This window comes from Platichthys flesus, chromosome 14, assembly GCF_949316205.1.
Source record: "Platichthys flesus chromosome 14, fPlaFle2.1, whole genome shotgun sequence".
Lineage (NCBI taxonomy): Eukaryota > Metazoa > Chordata > Actinopteri > Pleuronectiformes > Pleuronectidae > Platichthys > Platichthys flesus.
In genome coordinates this window covers 14,066,373-14,085,836 of record NC_084958.1, presented here as the reverse complement: position 1 = coordinate 14,085,836, position 19,464 = coordinate 14,066,373, and the positions used below count along the sequence as shown (strand labels likewise).

At 42.5% G+C, this 19,464-nt stretch overlaps 1 protein-coding gene across 1 annotated transcript in view; it reads left to right on the top strand.

Moving 5' to 3' along the window:
- tnr (tenascin R (restrictin, janusin)) overlaps nt 1-19,464 on the top strand; it is a 155,653-nt gene that overhangs the window by 100,893 nt on the left and 35,296 nt on the right. The window contains exons 13-22 of the mRNA XM_062405176.1: nt 1,645-1,823; nt 2,131-2,221; nt 2,734-2,816; nt 4,492-4,594; nt 5,298-5,387; nt 6,514-6,647; nt 6,838-6,967; nt 9,665-9,931; nt 12,739-12,858; nt 13,210-13,353. Coding sequence (XP_062261160.1) covers nt 1,645-1,823; nt 2,131-2,221; nt 2,734-2,816; nt 4,492-4,594; nt 5,298-5,387; nt 6,514-6,647; nt 6,838-6,967; nt 9,665-9,931; nt 12,739-12,858; nt 13,210-13,353 — 1,341 coding nt within the window. The remainder of the gene's footprint in view (nt 1-1,644; nt 1,824-2,130; nt 2,222-2,733; nt 2,817-4,491; nt 4,595-5,297; nt 5,388-6,513; nt 6,648-6,837; nt 6,968-9,664; nt 9,932-12,738; nt 12,859-13,209; nt 13,354-19,464) is intronic.

The following is a 19,464-nucleotide window of genomic DNA, read 5'->3' as shown; positions in this document are numbered from 1 at the left end:
CTGACGAGAGAACCGCTTCTCGGCAAGCGTCTTCCGCAGGATGTTTTCTAGGACGAGACCCAGGGGGCCAATTTCTAATACATCAAGGATCAGGGTGGACCTGTGATATGTCAAGCCTGAGTGTGGGACTCATTTAGATCCCAGGTACTGAGTGAAAGACGTTAAAGGAGAACATCGGTCCTGTTTTGCTCTTTATGTGAAATGTGCCATTCGCATGAGTTCCTCCCATGGGGCCTGCAGCGGCAGTATGGTAATGCCATCTCAGTGTGGTGCATTCAATTTAAAACACTCATGTTAAACATTTAATAAGGTATGTCTCCTTTTTTCAGATTCAATTGGATAGTTATTCAAATTATCCATTATAAACTAGTTGTGAATGTCATTTAAAATGAAGCTTTGAGCCCCATCCTTCAAGAAGGTGTGAAAACCAAAAGCACCTGCATGTACCAAGACATCTGCTAAAGTAACAGATGTCACACCAGAGCTTTTGTGGGAAGAGGTAATTAAGAGGTTAATGGAACAGAGTACTAATTATCACATTCTCTAACAACCCATTACTCTAACTGAAATTCCTCTATATTGGCACTGATACTCTAACAATGAAGCTTGTAGAGAGAGTGTTAAGTGTCAAAGTGGGGAGTGGGTTTCCTCTCGTCACACCCGGTGAGTTTCCAGCTCTTCACTCCCAGCAAATGTTGTTTTCCAGCAATTCCCTCTTGGAGAAACTTAAATCATGGCTGGTGGTTTGCACCTTGCATAGATAAAAGCCCATTGCCTCAGTGTGCGTCAGCTCTGATAAGTTTTTACATGCCAGTTGGTTTTCTGATAAGAAATCCACATCTACAGCTCTGCTGCAAAAGCTTGAAGCACTGACATGAATTTTCTTCTTTTTTTTTTAAATTCTCCATTTTAGCGTCCCTGAATGTTGACTGAAATTAGTCCAAAGCTGAATTTGGCTTCAAACTTACTCTTTGATTCTGTTTCATTTAATCCTAATTTGGCCAAGACTCTTCTTTATATAGGCCAAGGCTGTTTGAAGCTACTTGTAGTTGGACAACATTTAGTTTTGAGAAGTTGTTTTACTTTTGTAGACAAATGTGCTTAAAGTTTTGCAGAGCAAAAACTTCTTTCTGATGGATCAATTATTGATTGGTCTGTTTTTGATCAGCCATGTTTAAACGGAACATTGATCCAGCTCCACATATAGGATACTCTACTGCCGCCATTTTATTTTTAAATCTCATATCACTTAGTGATCCATCACATTATTGATTATTTAAAATCTTGGTAATGAGACAATCTGAGAGTTTTAAGTCAGAACTTGTTACTTGTAGACGTATGAAACCTCTACCTTCTTAACTTTAGAGTCAACCAATGAAAAGAGACCAAGACATTGTCTTATGTGAACTAAACTGATAATTTGTCTGACCAAAAAAAAATAATCAAATTTGAAATAGTTTTGTTAAATAATGATACCGGAAAAAGACGAAACTAAGAGCATGAATCAAATGGCAATAAAAATGTCAAATAATACAGAGTCAGAATGTATTTCAGCTTATATGGAAAGGTTGACAACTTGATAATACCCCAGTGGTTCTGCCTTGATCATAACAAACCGGCTCTCAATACTTGCTCCTTTCCCAGTGATTGACGGCCCCACTCAGCTGATTGTGCGGGATGTGTCAGACACGGTGGCGTTCGTGGAGTGGACACCTCCCAAAGCCAAGATCGATCAGATTGTACTGCGTTATGGCCTCGTGGGAGGTGAGGGGCCACGGACCACCTTCCGCCTCCAGCCTACACTAAGCCAGTATTCACTGCAGGTGAGTGTGTGTGTGTGTGTGTGTGTGTGTGTGTGTTTGTTTGTGAGTGTGTGTGCACAATTCCTCATGTCCTGAAGTTACAGAACGTTTTTCTTTGGCGTGTGAGTTGACTTCGAGGTTATGAAATTGTCCTCACAACGTGTGCATGTGTGTGTGTGCGCGTGCACGCATTTTTCATGCTTATTAAATAATCTTATCTCTCAGTCCCCTTGCCTTCTGTGTCTAGAGATAAAACAAAGACAAAGGGGAAAATCCATGCAAAAGATTAGGTGAACTAAACCTTCGCTGTTGTTTTTTGCCGCCTCAGGTCCTGCGCCCTGGCTCCCGTTACGAAGTGTCGGTCAGAGGATTGAGGAAAGGAAACGAGAGCGGATCCATTTCCACTGAGTTCACAACCGGTGAGGCCTGACAGCGAGCAGATGTGGTGATAGTGGTTTTGTTGTGTGTGTGGGTGTGTGTGGGTGTGGGTGGGTGCGTGCGTGTGTGGTTGTGTGTGTGTGTGTAAAGCCTACCTCTAGAAAAAGAACACTAAATGACATATGGCCCATAGCGCACCTTACAGTTTGTGAAACGGTAGATACCATCTGTTCAATGGGATTTATTGTCTACAATAAAGTTTGTACATAAGAAAGTATTTGTGAAAACATCATCTTCATTTGTTTTCAGTGCAAACAGCTAAATCAAAATGACTTTGTTTTCAATGACAACTTAGATTCAAATGTACTAAATTGTCCAATTCAGTTTGTTTAAACTGAAGTAAGATCTTCTTGATACCTGATACACTCCAGTTAAGGACAGATTGCTACGAACTGTGTCTGTATCTGTTCAAACTGCTGAAGTTTGCTTGTTCACAATAACTGAGAATTGGTCTCAGTGTCCCCAACATTGTCAGCTTTATCGTTCTTCTCAGAAATTGATGCCCCCAAGAACCTGCGGCTCGTGTCCAAGACCTCCACCGCCCTCGAGCTCGAATGGGATAACAGTGAAGCAGAGGTAATTAGACATGAGCTGAATATTCATCCTCTTTTATTTTTGGAGCCTAGGATTTTACATGTAACACATGAGCGCACTGATTGATGAATGTATTAAATTGAATGGTCTGAAAAAAAAATCAAAATTCCTCTTACACCACTGAAGCTACTCTTGCTAATCCTCTCAAAATAGGACTCTCCTGAGAGATGTTGGTTTTAAATGTTGTGGATTATACTGAAAATCACCAAGCATTTGCCAATGATGTCAGTTTTGTACCATATCCACCCTCTCTCGACCTTTCCACAACACTCGCCCTGAAAATGGGTTTTAAGACTCGTTTCCGCTCTGTTGTCACAAACAGGTGGGTCTGCATCCGTCTGCTTTGTGAGTGTCAATAATGAAAAAGATAAAAAAGACCCCAGTGGGCACAAGTGATCGCGGAATGTTTCACTCTGAATTTATATGTAGTAAATCATGATGTTTCACTCAGTATTTCCAGTGGTATTTGCAGGGCTCACTAACTACACACCCAGACTTACAAAGCCAGTCCGCCCTGATGCCTGATAGCACGGCAAATGTATTCAGCCTCATGATTCTGCAAAGTGTTGACAGAGAGCCAAATATCCTCCTGGGCCAATAGTTAGACTTAACTGTTTATTTTATCAGCCATCAGCAAAGCAGGATAAAGACAGAAGCTGTTAAGGAGACAGGACACATTTAAATGTTTTTATTTTTAGCTCTAAACTAAAAGATATGACTATACTTTGATGAAACAAATTGAAACTTAATAAATCCCATTTAATAACTATGGGTTGATATGGCTAATAACACCACCTAGTGTTTCAAACTAAGTGTCTTTCACCTTTTAGGATCGATGCTTATAGTACGTATGCTAACTGTGTGGGAAGTCTCTACGTAATGACATTTACAGTATATAAATAAGAAAAGGAAAACGCACTCTCATCAACTTAACCCCTGAACCAACCAGCCCCTCGGCTTTCTCTGTCTCACACAAAAACACAGACCATTTGATGAACATAGTCTTGGACGCCAGGAATCTGCAGAGGCGTAAAGCCTCTACTTCCTCTGCTATATGACTGATTTCTGAAGAAAAAGAGTGCGTACTGCTACTGGAGTCCTAAACACCCTGGATAACTTGTGTACACACCTGGTATTTAAATCTATCCTGACAGATCCGATCCCAAGTGGCCAGCACTAAGTACGTGTTCACACCTGGCATTAAAAGGCTTCCTGAATGTGTCTCCTGTGACCGCATGTGATCGGATCTCACCTCCCCGCTCGACATGCAAATTAACGCGTTTAACAATGTTGTTTTGACCAAGTCTGAGTTTACAGATGCGTCCAATGTCACTCTCGGTCGGCATGAGAGAGAGAGAGGCGTCAGGAAGCTCTGAATGAATCTCATTCAACTGCAGTGCAGAAAGATTGCAAGAATAAACAAAAAAAAATGTATAAATCAGGATGCTGTGGTCCGCGTTTCAAAAAATTAAATGTTAAAACCAGTTTTGTACATGGCTTAAACTTAAGCAAGCTAATTTGAAGAGACTTATGAGTGTATTTACGATGTCTGCATGTGGTTTTGAATTTCCAGGGAGAGACACTCGAGCCAAAGCATGAAGTTACTCTTTAAACATTGTTCGTTTATAACTGTTTACATGTGTATGTTTGAATGTAGGTGGAGGGCTACCAGGTGGTGTACAGCACGTTAGCAGGAGAACAGTATGATAAAGTCATTGTGCCACGCAACGAGGGAGCCACCTCTAAGACCACTCTCACAGGTGAGTTGGTTCTTCTTTAATTTACTTTGGTTTGTCGTCACTTCTCAAGTCATATATTGTGTTGCATGTGTTGTGAAAAACCCAAGAGGCGCCGGTTTTACATTGCAGGATTATCTCCAAGACTAACACATGTCTGACACCCTCCAGATTGTATCTTTAGAAATCCTTGTTGCCCTGCGGGTGTATTGAAAGGCTGTCAGAGAGGAGGGGTCAGCCGGGATGTATTTCCTGAAAGGCCACGGTGCTGGAAAGGGCATGGCCGGCATGAGAATAGAAGCTAAAGGTCCTCGTGTCATGCTGTTCAGCCCCTGCAATCAATGTTCTCTCTCACCTCATTTCTTCTCCGGGGCTCTCCCTGACTTTCTCCTCTAATAATCTCTGTCACTCTTGCTTATTTCTCATCGCTCATGTCTTCATCTCCATTTCCTGTAGCTTGAGCTCACCGTGGACGCACTGAATTGATTTGAAACTGATCACTTATGCAGTGGGCAAAAAGAAACAGTATTTTTTCACAAATCATACCGATGTACATCTACATTTGCCAAGAAATCATAGATGTAGAGCTAATTGGGCTGATGTGAAAAAAAAAAACTAATTGACATGCAGCTTGTGGTAGGAGGAGAGCGTGAAACGAGGCAGTGTGATGTTGCTTCTTGCTTTATTCTGCACGGAACCAGTAACCGCTTCTCTCTCTGTGCCTCAGACCTGCTGCCAGGCACCGAGTACGGCATCGGCATCTCCGCCATGAAAGGCAGCAACCAGAGTACACCGGCAACAATGAACGCCAGGACCAGTGAGTGAAATGCTGTTTGTGCTACACTGTATAAATCCACTCATCCATTCATGCATGTAAGACACAGTGAGGGAAACACAGAAGCGTTGCACTGGAAATCACAGCATCCCAGCAGGTTAGTTTGCAGGCCCATTTGTCACTTTATGTGTAATTCACAGCTTGTGCTGTGGGTCAACGCTCCTGTTCCAGCCATTAAAATCTGTTTTAGTGGAATTAAGCAAAACTTTGGCAAGACTTGTACCATTTTCGGGCGCTGTGTGACTGTTTTATGTGTCCGGCTCTGGTCAAAGTTCCCATTACAGCATTTTAAAGCAGTAATAATGCATACTCTCTTGTTAATGGCCCTCTCTATACCTCAGTGCTTGATCGGCAATTTGAATTTTTATTGTGATTTGAGTTGTTTGGCTGTAAGAGAAAAAAGATCCCGTTTCGCCCTCTGTTAAAAATGTTAGCGTAAGGAGGTGCTTCACTGCTCTCACCCATCACATCCACTGCAAAGCACATCTTTCCTCTGGTTGAAGTTATTCTAATGGCATGACAGTGTTTTGCACTTTGCAAAATTACACCTCCATTTGCCGTACGAGCAAACTCTCCCAACGTCACCGTTCTCTGCACTTCATATGAACTTTTAAAACGCACTAGATCTGCCACACTTTTCTCAAATAGCTTTAAATATCACGATCACATCCTTTAAGGATGTGTACGACTTTCATGTCTGCACGTATGATTTGTGTGGACAGAACAATATTAGCGTGTGCAAAACACTACTCAGCAAAGACAGTTTACTTTAGGTGGTAGGAATGAAGTAGTAAATAAATAAAGACTCATCTCTAAGTCAAGTTTAATTTAATACACTCAACCTTTCTTTATCTGTCAGGTTTGCCTCTAGGTTTTATTTGTGAATTAAAATGTTTGAAATACAGTTTATTGTCATCAAATCAAGAATAATTAATTTAGCACATTTAGGAAAACATGTGCCATAAAGGTTAAAAAAAAAAAAAATCATTCAAAAGACATTTGACGTGTCAGACTGCGTAGATTGCCTTGTTGATGTGTACAATCTCATTCCCCATTCATACAGTTGATGTGCTCATGCCCTGATTTAATGCTGATGTCCACCTTCTAGGTCTGGACGTGCCCATGGACTTAACTGTGACGGCGTCAACAGACAACACCATCACTCTGGTGTGGGGCGTGGTCCAGGGTCCAATCGACCACTACAAAGTCACCTTCACTTCCTCCTCTGGCGTCTCCACAGAGGTAAAGCAGAGAAGAACATTAAATGGATAATAGGATATAAAACGCAGCACCTTTAAGCTGCCTCGCAGGGGTCTAATGCACACTCACACTATCACGTACTTGTCCTCAAAGGAGCCGACGAGGCTGTGACCTTGTGCTGTGAAGTCTTCTTAAAGTTAAATGTTGGTTTGACTGCTCCGTCTCGTTCCAGCTGACGGTGCCTAAAGATGTGACCACCACCACCCTGACCGACCTCGAGCCCGGGACAGAGTACACCATCACCGTCGCCGCGAGAAGAGGCCGACAGCAGAGCACTGCAGCGACCATAGACGCCTTCACAGGTGAAGCCAACGCTCCCATTTTATGACACAGAAAAACTAACAGTGACACTTTTGTGCAAATTAGATCATTGGAAGCATCCATACAGGATTAGGTTAGTTCACCCATTAGGATCTAGGACACCAAATAGAATCACAATGTAGAACCTAAGCTTAGGTTGAAAACAGCCTCCTGTAATCGGAGGGTTTTCTAAAGAGCTCACAGAACGGCCAACCTCTACAAAAACTTTAATTTCTCAACCTCTGAAGCAGATAAATGTGAAGCGTTTGATAGCTTCAGCATTTTAGCTTTAATTGTAAATAATTTCCTTTCCCTTTAACTTAGTGAACATTCACGGATAAAGCTGTTTTGCCGAGATTACCCTGTTCTCCCTCCGCCTTTTCATCAAACATTTCTCTCACTGACTGAGCCTTGGTCAGCTTTCCTTGTTTTCATCAGTGCTTTTGTCAGTGAAACACAGTAATCTGCTGCAGTATCACACCCCTTGATTGGCTCTGTCAGCCATTGTCACATGACTTCAAAACAATCACAATGTCTCATCTGGCTCTGAAGGGAGAAGCACGCACGTGTCGCACTCGGTCTTTATAAGCGCTTGTGTGGCATCAGCTCTGAATGGAGCATATATGAGAGTGAGATAATTTCCCTTCAAACCCCAACACTCTGAAATGTATTTCGTCTGAAAAAACATTTTCTAAATCTCAGAAAAGTTTTCTCAGTTATCCAAAAAAGTACGGTAGTGAGTGTTCCAGATAAAGACAGGAAAGGTCAGCCTGTTACTGCACAGAGCTCAGGAACTGTTTGAACAAAACAGGCGTTTGACTGCAGTTAAAAGGTGAATATAATGAGCAGCACGTAAAAGGCGGGTGAGAAAAATGGAGAACCTCAAAAGACTTTCGAGAATCAATCGGGCGGTGGTGATTTAGTGAAGTCGGCTAATGAGCCTGCTACAAACGTTGTCTAATTCCACCTCTGTTTTGCATCGAGGTGTGTTTGTGTGCCTGTTGCAGACACAGTTTCCCAGTAACACTTTACAATGACTCAATCACAACTTAGCTCTCTTCTCTCCAGACTTGTGTCTTACCGGGCGATATGTCAGATCACTTGTCAGTCCGCTCAGCTCTGCTGGCCCTCTGTTATTCTCACAGAGAACTTGATGGGATTTTCAAGTCGCACAAACAGCCGATGTCAGGATGATGGGCACTCGGCTACCTGCTGCCAGATTTGTCTCTTTTCTTCATCCCCTTTCATCATCATCAACTCCTCTCCTCTTCCTCGTGACCGGGAGGCAGCAGTCACCGCCTTAACCCTCACAGCCATCATCAGTGCATTCATCCTGACTTGTTATCTTTGGCTTCCCTCAGTAACGCCATTTGAACCATCTGGAAAGGAGCGATGATAAAATGATAAGAGTGATAAAATGACAGATCGAGAGAATCGGATGGGGGGGATAATTAATTACCTGTCATCTTCTCATCCACTTTTCACTTGGCCGCATTGGCAACATCTGTCTTCCTGTGCTCAAGTGAACTCACTTCCCAACCATCAACATGATCTACACTTTTACTTTCTTGGAGTAGAAGTCCCATGTTTGTACTCTCCATTTCCCATAATGCATCCTGTATGAAATAGCACTGCAGGGTACATCAGCAGACATCTGGAATAACATCTGAATCATGCAGGGGAAAAAAAGTCTGACATGGAAAGCTGACCTCAGTCAATTGGTAATCATCTTTCGCCATCAACACCAACATCGTCCTCATCCTCGTACTGTGCCACTGTGATTCTCTGAAGGGCTGAACAGCATTTGCACATTTTCACCAGCATCACCACAGAGCCGCCCATTTCAAACAGGCAGCTTTAGAACGAGCTTTGCAAATGACTTGTCATTATCACCGTGAACGACCATGACAACATCATCACAGCCACCATCACCATCACGGCCATCACACGACACCAACAATTACTCTTCCCTTCCTCCTCTGCCACATTTAATCCATGTTTGTCATTCTCTCGACGGCTCCATCGGTGCAGCTGTGGTGCAGTGTTTGGCTGAGAGTCTTCTTCTTGTGCGTATGTGACACTTCTTCTACCAGCTCTCCGCACAAGGACACACACGTACACCACCAGCATGGGGTTTATGAGATACAGTTTTCTGCTGACTGCACGGGTCGGTAATGCACTAAATTGGAATGAGAATAACAAAAGGTGCTAAAGAACCTAAACTCGGGTCGGTGAAAACAATCCAGGTTTTAAGGGATGACTCCAGGGGGAACAAGAAGTCGGTGATACATCAACACATGACTAATTACACTGACGTCCTGCTGTGTCAGCTGCTGCATTGTTTCAAATTCATCATCTTCATCATCATCGTCTTCTGTCGAAGACAACACCATCTACTATGTCATCATTATTCCAAATCTTTTTAATCCTCACCCTGGACTCATTAGTTTTCCTTCTTTCTATTTTTTTCTTGGACTATTGTGGTCCTTGTCTGTCTCTCACCTGCTCCATCAAGATCCCGCCCCAGGCTAATTTTCTCAACTGTATTTTTAATGATCTACTAAACCATCCGGAGCTGCTTCCATCTATCACCATCTCTCTTTTTTATCATCTCCATAACAATGGCCGGTTGTTTTTCTTTTTTTTCCTGGCTTTGCACCCGTCCTTGAAAACTCTCTGATGACCACTTGTCCCTCCAGGAATCAGACCCGTCACGCACCTCTACCTGTCCGAGGTGACTTCAGACTCTGTGTCAGTGGCGTGGAGCGCCCCGGCGCCGCCCGCCACCTTCTTCATCCTGAGCTACAGCTCCGCCGACGGGACTGACACCTCTAAGGTGACGCTGGACGGCTCCAAGACAAGGTCGCTGGTCCAGGGCCTGCTGCCGTCCACTCCGTACACCGTCAGTCTGATCACGATTCAGGGGGAGGTTACCTCTGAGCCCATTACAGCATCACTCACTACAGGTGAGCTACTTGAAGTCATGGAGGAGTGGCGTCTAAGGTTTGACACTGATGAAGACAGATAAACACGAGCAGCTCAAAGGTCAGAGTTTGTGTGAGCGCTGAGCAGAGGGTTATGCATCCTTGCTTCCCATGTCTCCATGCAAGGCCAGCGTGCATGGTGTTCGCTTTACATGCAAACCTATTATGAGATCAAGTTTATGTCGTGATGTGAAGATTTATTTACTAGTATGTTTGTTCTATGTCAGAAAATAGCTTAATCCATCACAGTTTTATTAGGTTAGGGGATTTGTTTAGAAGATTATTTTGTCTTCTTTGTATGAAAGTAGTGAATGAGCATGTGTGAGGTAAAGCGAGAAGGCGGAAGATGAGGAGAAATCTGTGTAAGAAATGGAAATACAAAGCGATTACAGATCAAATATGTCTTTGCAAAATGCTGTTTGAGCATTTCATTTGCACAGAGCCACAGCAGAATGAGTTTTGCAATTAGATGTCTGTCTCGCAGGTTTTTATTTTCTGCTTGTTTTTTCTTCGCCGGATATAGAGACGCTGCACAAACAGTCTCAGCTGGTTTTTGTTCTTCTTTTGTCACGCATATGAAACTTGAGTCAACTGCCGGTCTGAATAATGATCCAGTGTTTAGTTTAAACTCAAATACGCTGTTTTAACTGTGGATAATGTTTGAGTCTGAAGTGCAGATAAATGGCGCTCTACTAAAGGGAAGGACGTAGAGAAGGAGAAAGCAGAGAGGGGGAAAGGACAGACTCAATGTGAAGGCTTAAACTGTTTCTGTACAAGTTAGAGTAGGAGCTGGAGTCGGCGTCCGTTTTACTAAGCTGCGTTTCCATCTACACAGTTTGAATTAAATCTTTTAAGTCCCTTTCTTTCATATGCTCTGTTTGTTTTTCATTTTTTAGTGTTTAGTTTTTCCTCCAATTACAAAGATCCTTCACACACTCCTCCTACTGTGCTTTCAAATATATAACAAGACACGACTGTCGAGAAGCAGTCCGAGAAACGTTTTTTCCAATTATGAGCGTGCCGTTCTCATCTGGGAAGAGGGAGAATGAGGAGAGGGTCATTGTTTAAACCTGCCGGAGAAATAGACAATGAAAAGACTTTTCCTAGAAAGAGGGACAAAACATATATATCTTCAAAAGGGAAAGTGAGGGGACTGAAGAAAACGGTGAAAAGAGGGAAAGTCAGCGTTGAACAATAGAGACGTTACCTTGGCATCAGTGCCAGAGACACCTGCGTGCTGTCATCTGAATTTTGTGCCAGACTTTGGCAGCATCTCTCTCTCTCTCTCTCTCTCTCTCTCTCTCTCCCTCTTTACATTCACCCGCACACACGCTGATAAGCAGATTTGCAGGGGGAAATTGGATTGGGATTTTGAGACAGATGAACAGAGTTTCAGGCACCTGTCTTTAGGCTGTGGTAATTTTGGCGTCTCACTTTGATCCAGCATGTTTGGACGTAAGCGATGAAGATGAGAGGCTGTTCTCTGGCTTCCCTTGTTAAATCAGGGAGGCTTTTTAGAATTACATTTGCAGTGTCATTTGAAACATGCTGCTTTCATACAGGCTTTAATCACAGCGATGGTCGATGAGCTAAGTCTCTGCCAAGGAGGTTGTGTTTTCATCTGATTCGATTTGTTGGTAGGATTACAACAACTTAAGGACAGATTGGGTCGAGGAGGCAGAAGGGGTTATTTTGTTTCACTTTCTGCAACATTACGAGATAATTTTTTTTATTTTTCAGCATTTCCGTATTTTCAATAAATCCAGTGAACTTGGGACTGGTTACTCTACATTAAAAAAAAAAAATTAAAATTCTGTTAAACGCTGAAAACATTCTGACTTATTAGTATATTACATAAATAAAAGTTAAGCTTGGTGCACATCCAAATAAAAATGAATCAAGTGAATGTAAATGTAGTTTGCATAAGGAAACTCTTTGGCCTTGATGGAGGAATGGGCTCTGTTCAGTGCCCGTCTAGTTTTATATCGGGGTAAATATATTTGGTGCAAACAAAGTCTGATTCGTAAAGGCCACATTCATATATTGGCAGACACAGAGGAGAGTGAATTGAGATCTCCTACAAAGGGACAGTAACCGTAGTAGACGTCTCTGACAGCATTATTCTATAACCTACACCAAACCTTATGAGCAAATAACATTTTCAGCCATTATTCTTTGATGCCACGTTTGCTGCAGCAAAGGCAGTTAGACATGCACAAATGAATGATCACAACTTATTAAAAGGCTGCTTTGTTTCATACAGAGGAAATTTAAATGTGTTCAAAGTCAAGAGTTGTGAGCTTGTGAATAACACTCATTATTCTTTAAGACTGGGAAAGACAGAGTGTGGTAGGTTTACATGTTTTTCTCCCCTTGTCAAGGACCTCGTTTGCTCACGTTGCGTTCAACAAAACCTGTGCAAACCTTGGTTCTTTTAGGTTTATGCAGCTGGATTTCCTCGAGAATGTCTTTTGATCGTTGCAATATAAATTCACATTTGCATTAAATTGAATTTTCGTCCACCGAACAAGGAGAGCTCTGTTTATATAGCTGTAATGAAGATGAGATAAAGAAATACCCTTACGAGGATTAGCGCAGTATTATGGCTTTCTAGGGCACCGTTTGCCTTTTAGATGTCTATGTAAATTCCTGAACTTGCTTTAATTATAAACCACCAAATACGCTCCTACTGTACCTCTGGGATCAGAATAAACTGACTGATTGAATATGTTGTATCAAAGACCATATTCACCACAGTATAACACGTCTTTACCCATCACATCACTCAGGACTAGACCCACCGAAGGAGGTGACGGTGTCGGAGGTGACCGAAGACGCGGTGACCATCTCTTGGATCAAACCACTGGCTCCATTTGAATACTACAGGTTCTCCTACCAGTCGGCCAAAGGTAGCGCACTTTTCAACATGATAATTGTCTTAGCTGCACGTTATTAAAAAAGTTTTTATTATATCAACATATACCTGGCACACGGCTTATACTTGTCACGGCTTAGTGAACATGGCATTTGCTGTTCCCAGTCTCTTTGGTGCGAGAAATGTCGTAGCAGAGCCCCCTGCTCCACGCCCTGCTATATGCAATTAATTCTAACATTTTATCGGTGAAATTTAATTAAAATTATAATTAAAATATGGCTTTGATTAAATATTTACCCTGTGTACAACAATTGAGTGAGCAGTATAACTCCGTACATGGAGAAATGTGATGTTCTGATGCCGCTCTCTGGTGTCTCCCCCGCAGGTCGAGTGGACAGCGTGGTGATTGACAGTGATGTGACCAACTACACCTTGTCCAGTCTGTTTCCTGCTACGGAATATGAGATCAGTCTCAACGCTGTCAGAGCGAGTCAGGAGAGCAAAGTGGTCAGCACCTCCGTCTTTACAGGTGGGAGCTCATAATGAAACATTATTAGAACTTCATGATGGATGGTTTCACGGGAGAGGAGGGTTTTTTCTTTTTCTTCTTTCAGTCTAAACCAATCAGCTGCAGCCTCCCACCATCACTTCAGGGGACATTTTTTAGATTTTTGTGTTTTATTGAGGATTGAAGAAGTTTAAAAGTTGATATTGCCGCAGCTTATCGTTTTCGTGGCCATTTTTCATGAGCTGTTTTCTCATGTTAAGTCTGGAGAGTGTCCAGATTTTTTTGTTTTAGCCAAGGCATGAGTTTGAGTTGAGTTTGCAGGACATGACGCAGCAGGCAGAGTGTGGAAATCCTCCAAAATGATGGGGGAGGCTACAGAGTGATCTGTAATGATTCTGGTTTTGACGCCAGTCGCATGACTCCCTCTCACCTTAATTCTCTGGACAGTTGACAGGTGCTTTATTCAAACATGTGCTCTGGTTGTTACACTGACTTTGTACTGTTGAGGAGCAGATGTTTGCCATGTAAAATGAATGAAGTATTCATCCCCCTCCATTGGGATAAATATCATTGTTGCTTTGATGGATTTGCATCTATTCGATTTCTGAGAGGCCATGTTTGAGCACATGAGTCATCTCTCCGCCGTGATTTGTTGCTCAGGTTGTCCTGTCTCATCTCGTGTTATGTGTCTCGTATGTCAGTAGGTGGCAGTAATTAATTGCACATATTGCTAGTTAGTAAATTGCAGGTCATCGCGTACAGAACCATTTTGGCTCCTGAAAGAAGTTATGTTGAAGCGTCTGCGTCTGATCACAGTACATTTTTGTTCTGTCCATCGTGTTCAGTGGCAAAGTGCTTATGCTAATCTATTTGTGCCGAATTTCTGCTGTAAAGCTGACAAATGTTTGTAAAGACCAAACAGTGATGGTGAGGTTGATCAGCATGCAGAGCGGGACAGTGAGCACACACAACGGTTGAACAATGTGTCCGTCTAAGCCAGGGGTCGGCAACCTGTGGCTCCGGAGCATCATGCGGCTCTCCAGCCCCTCTGCAGTGGCTCCCTGTACCATGCATGTTGCGCATATTTTCGCGAACTTAACGAATCGGTTTGTATATGATTTTTTAAATCATCATCATCGAATCAGGCCATCATGAAATACCGGGAGCGGGGTGTGTGTGTGTGTGTGTGTGTGTGTTTGTGTGTGTGTGGTTTGTACCGAGCTTTAGTTTCGGTGTCAGCCTCCAGTCTGACCTGCTCTCAAGGTTTAATATTTCGTCAACTAAAATATGCGTCACATTTTATTACGTCCCGGCTCTTCCCTGCAGGTCGCTAATCTAAAATGTTCGACCCCCGGCCTCGGTAAAGTAACCAGGGACAAATCCCCAAAAAGAAAATGACTGGGAGGAAAATAGAGAGTTAAATTCAGTTGAAAAGTACCAAGCTGGAGATGAGCAAAAAAGTGTTTCTGTGTTTCATTTCTTTCAAAGTAGGCCTACACGTGTATTTTGTTCTCCTCTTCAAAAGAGTTTGGTGTTTTCCTTTTTTGTAACAGGTAAAAATAGCAGTTAAATGTCAACATTTTTGTTTTTGTCATTCTATAATTTAATAAATGCAACAAACTATAATTTTTTAAAAACTAAAAATATAGAGTTATAACCTGTGTTATCAAATATGTCTTGCGGCTCCAGACAGATTTAATTTGGGGGAAGAGGGGGCAAAATGGCTCATTCGATAGTAAAGGTTGCCTACCCCTGGTCCAAGCTAAGTTGGATACCCCAGCCCCCAACACCATCTTACTAGTTTCTTCAATCCCTGTCTACTACACCTTCCGGCCTATTGTTCTCCCCATAACAGTAACAAATCCACGTCGGGAGATTTGTGCTAAAAAGAGCAAAAGTCTCACGCACACACACACACACACAAACACACACACACAAAGACCGACATCAGACAAAATCTAAGGGTACAGCTGGCATTGCAGGAGGTGCAATCTTTGCTGCAGCAATAGATGAAACTGTCCAGTCCATGACCCAGTAATTGGTAACCCACTCTCAACTCCATCTCACTCTCCTCAATCTCCCTCTGCTTTCCTCCCTTTGCTTATCTCCGTATCCCTTTTTCTCACATATTGTTATGACTCTCCATATCTCTCCCACTCTTTCTCTCCCTTCTCTTCCCTATCCTCCATCTTTCTGTCCACTGTCTATTTCCTCTCCATTTTTGCTATAATCTCCTGTTCCCTGCGTCTCGCTCCACCTGTCTCCCCCAATGCATCATTATAAGTGGAAAGTCTCCAGCTCTCTTGCTTTCAGACGCTTAACTTAAGTTGAGCAAAACATAAAACATCACCTACACACACACATGCATGCTAATACCAGACGCTGTTCCTTCTCTGTAAAATAAAAGATTAACACGCTCCCCCCAGAGAGCTGTCTGTGTTTGTGTGTGTGTGTGTGTGGGTGTGTGTGTGTGAGTGTGTGTGTGTGTGTGCATGTGTGCGTGTGTGTGTGTGTGTGTGTGAGAGAGAGAGAGGGGGGGAACTGAGGAGAGCACAGAGCAGGGGAGATGAGAGCAGGAGGTGTGTTTGCATGCCAATGAGACCTGATTCACCGGCAGGTTCAAGAATCCAGTGAGAAAGAAGAAGCTCAGGGAGCGCCCTCTCCTCCCTTTCGCTCCCGTCTCTGTCTCGCTCTCTCTTTATTATCAGCTCCCTTTTCTAACAGTCCCAGTGTACTCACAATGAGCAGAGCCGTCGGGGCTGTAATAGCCTGAAAAGAACATAACTCCAGAGTCAAGCTTGTTAGGAACAGTAAATAACATTTTCCTCACGTCACACAATGCCCGACCAGGGACATTTTAATACCACTTTGAACAACGATACACAAACAAGCAGTGGCGATTCTAGAAAATTTTACATGGGGTGGCAGAAGGGTGGCAAGTTAAATTCAAGGGTGGCAAATCACACACACAAAGTCAAGTCAAGTATTTTTATTGTTGGAAACACACATGCCTGGTGTCTATATGTATTTATTTATACCAATCTCTAATGAAAACAGTTAACATATTTATAATTCGAAATTCGTCCCAGCCTTTATACCACATACACAATAGGGTCTATAGCATATAACCGAGTCATCCTCTCACATTTTAATGCAGCTGTATAGCGAGCTAGCTACTAGTCCTATCGACTTTTGCAAGCTAGCAATTAAATAAACGATTGAAATTACAACGGAATTGTCTATCACATATGACCACCCATCACATTTTCTTGATTCAAGTTTCAGCTGTACTGTACCTTTTTTCATCACTGCAAGCGTACAGTTGGCTTGTCTCCAGTTCTTTGGCTTTCAAACCGTTTCTGTCTTCATTTGAATGAAGCGGCAGATGCGCACGGTGAGAAGAGAGCAAATAGGATTCATGGACTCAACCATTTTACAGGGGAGGGGGGACATAAAGATTTTAGTTCATAAACTTAAACAAGTTACCAATGAGATCAACAGCTTCAGTAGCAAACAAGGGATTGGAGGAATAATCCAACATGCCTGGTTAAGTATGTAATGACTCGAGTTGCTTCTTACTTCACTTCTTATTTAAGCAATTACTGTTAAAGGAGACGCAAAAATCATGATGCCATATTTTTTATTTTGCCAACACAGCAGGTAGATCAGCACTTCGATGAATATGGAAGGGCTGACACCAAATGGACCGAGTGAAGCCTGTTTAATGGCTAATGACGCTGCTCATTAGCAAAATGCCAGGACCCTCTTGGGAGGTATAAAACTTCCCAAAAATGAAAGTTGGACAAAGTCTGTTTAGGACCATGCATGTCCCGTTGTTATACAAAGACATGTGGAAAGAAGATAGTTTACTTTGTTAATATACACCTTAAAAATCACAATTAATAGTTGGTTAGTTAAGACTTACTTTACTCATGTCATGAAACAGCGCGGGATCATGGGAGTTGTTGTCTTCACCACCATTTTCATAAATGAATAATGGTGATTCATTTTGAGTGATCGATACAAACATTTGGAGGCAACAACATATCTAACAAATTGTGTCAACTAAATAAAACATGTGCCTCAGGAACATGTGGTCAGGGAGAGGCACTGGGAGAAGATGCAAAATAGAGACTTACAGTTAGAGGTAAATGTGAGACTGAGAAGAAACCAGTGAGGCTTGTTGAGACATCATTTAAAGGAAGTGGACTCTCAGTTTTTAGTCACACGTAACAAAAAAGCCAAAGCAACTGGCAACTATGACTTCTAATTATACAATGGCTAACAAGTGGTTCCTGAATACCTGTGGACAAAGGATAATACTAATGTTAAACGCCATGTGCCCTCTCAGAGAGAAAACCATCTTAACCCTGCACTTAAAAGAATAATTAATGCTCATTGATAAATGTGTAGTCAATTCTTTCTCGCTATGAGTCTGCATAATGACCATTTATTTAATCAGGTTCAGCTGCTGAAAGTACCTTCTGGTTATGAATAATTATTGGTCATGTCTCACTTTTTTAATTCAAAGTTTTGGCACATCTACCTCCACCGAGTTTTTATCCAGAATTTAAATCCAGCGTTAATATGTCATCCTGCAGCTTTGCAGCAGCGCCTCTCACAATCATCAGACACAGTTATTCATGTGGCCGTGGTCCGCCTCTCATGAGCTCTGGTATTATATCACAAACTTGTCCAGTGCAACTCTGGGGTTAATATGGAGGACACACTTACACACTGAAAACCGGGTGTTTTGTACGGTGAGGCATTGCAGCTTCTGCAATAATGACAGCAGATGAGGTGATCGACCGGCGAGTGAAACAGCCCTGTGTGTCTGACTAACTGCACCGTCTACTGGTCTACATGATGACAGCAGACATAACACAACCCAGTCTGACCTCCTAGTGAACCACCAATGCTGCCTCTGAAGGACCGTACACAACAACGCGCACACAGTCAGCGTGGAGCAGTCATCTTATTCAGACGTATTAACCGTCCCATCACTGCAACATCTCTCTGCAATTGTCCCCAATAAAATCAAGGGCAGATTTAAAGCTGTCAGCAGGCATATAAACCCTATCAACATTTTATTTCATGAGTTAATCAAACTACAACACCGGAATGGCTCTCAGTAGAGCGCATTTCTCCACCAAGGCTCGGCAGTCCCCTCGAATTCAATCAAGCTGCTCGAAGTGGTATAGACACCAGTTTATTGAGATTGATGTTTTATCCCCTGGGAAATCTGTGAAAAATTTAAAAGAAGCCAGGTTTTGGCAGGCTTGGTAAACTAACAAACACTTTGAATAGAAGCAAGTGGTGCATCCCACCCCCTCCATTCAAAGCTAAGCCCCCAAAACATATGAATGTGCCCTGCCGACATTTCCGTGACTCGCTAACGGCTGGCTATCATCTCTAAATCAGCGTGAATTGTGTCCCTGATCAGATAAAAAGTTTAAAGAACTTGCCAACTCTGACTTTAATGAAAGTCCTAATTAAAAAAATTTGTATCTGTCCATTTGTCCGGATCTGCACCAAAATGTATAATTCAGTGGTCAACAAGTAAATTACTGGTAAACAAACCAACCAACGACCAAACAAGGGTGAAAACAGAACCTTCTTGGATGTTTTGAAACCTTTTAACGTCTTGTGCACCAGTAAAGAGGGAAAGCTATTCTGTATCTCTGTGATTTCTATAAAGTGAGTGAGGATTGCACCTCGTTGGGGTCGGTACAGATGGACGAGTCTGTCGGTCAGGAAACTATTAGCTGCATTTGTAATGATAATGATAATCCAGCCCGCTGTGTTGTAGGTAGTTAACAGCGGAGTGCAGACAAACAACCTGTAGGAAATTGGAGGAAGGTAGCCATCCTCCTCATTAGCAAAATGACCAAAATACATCTCCCTTGTCAATCCCTCCATCCCCTCATAGAGCAGAATAGTGCACTGCACATAAAACCCCACAACAACTAATAAGGCATTCGTTATGTGTGTGCATTGATCTCCTCGGCTCGACGCAGCTCCTCCTCACAACAAACAATGCTGTGGTTCTGAAACAACAGCTGAGCAGTAGCCACGTATGTCTCAGCTAATCACTTGTGTTTGCTATTTTTCCATAGATAAATCAGTCTCAAA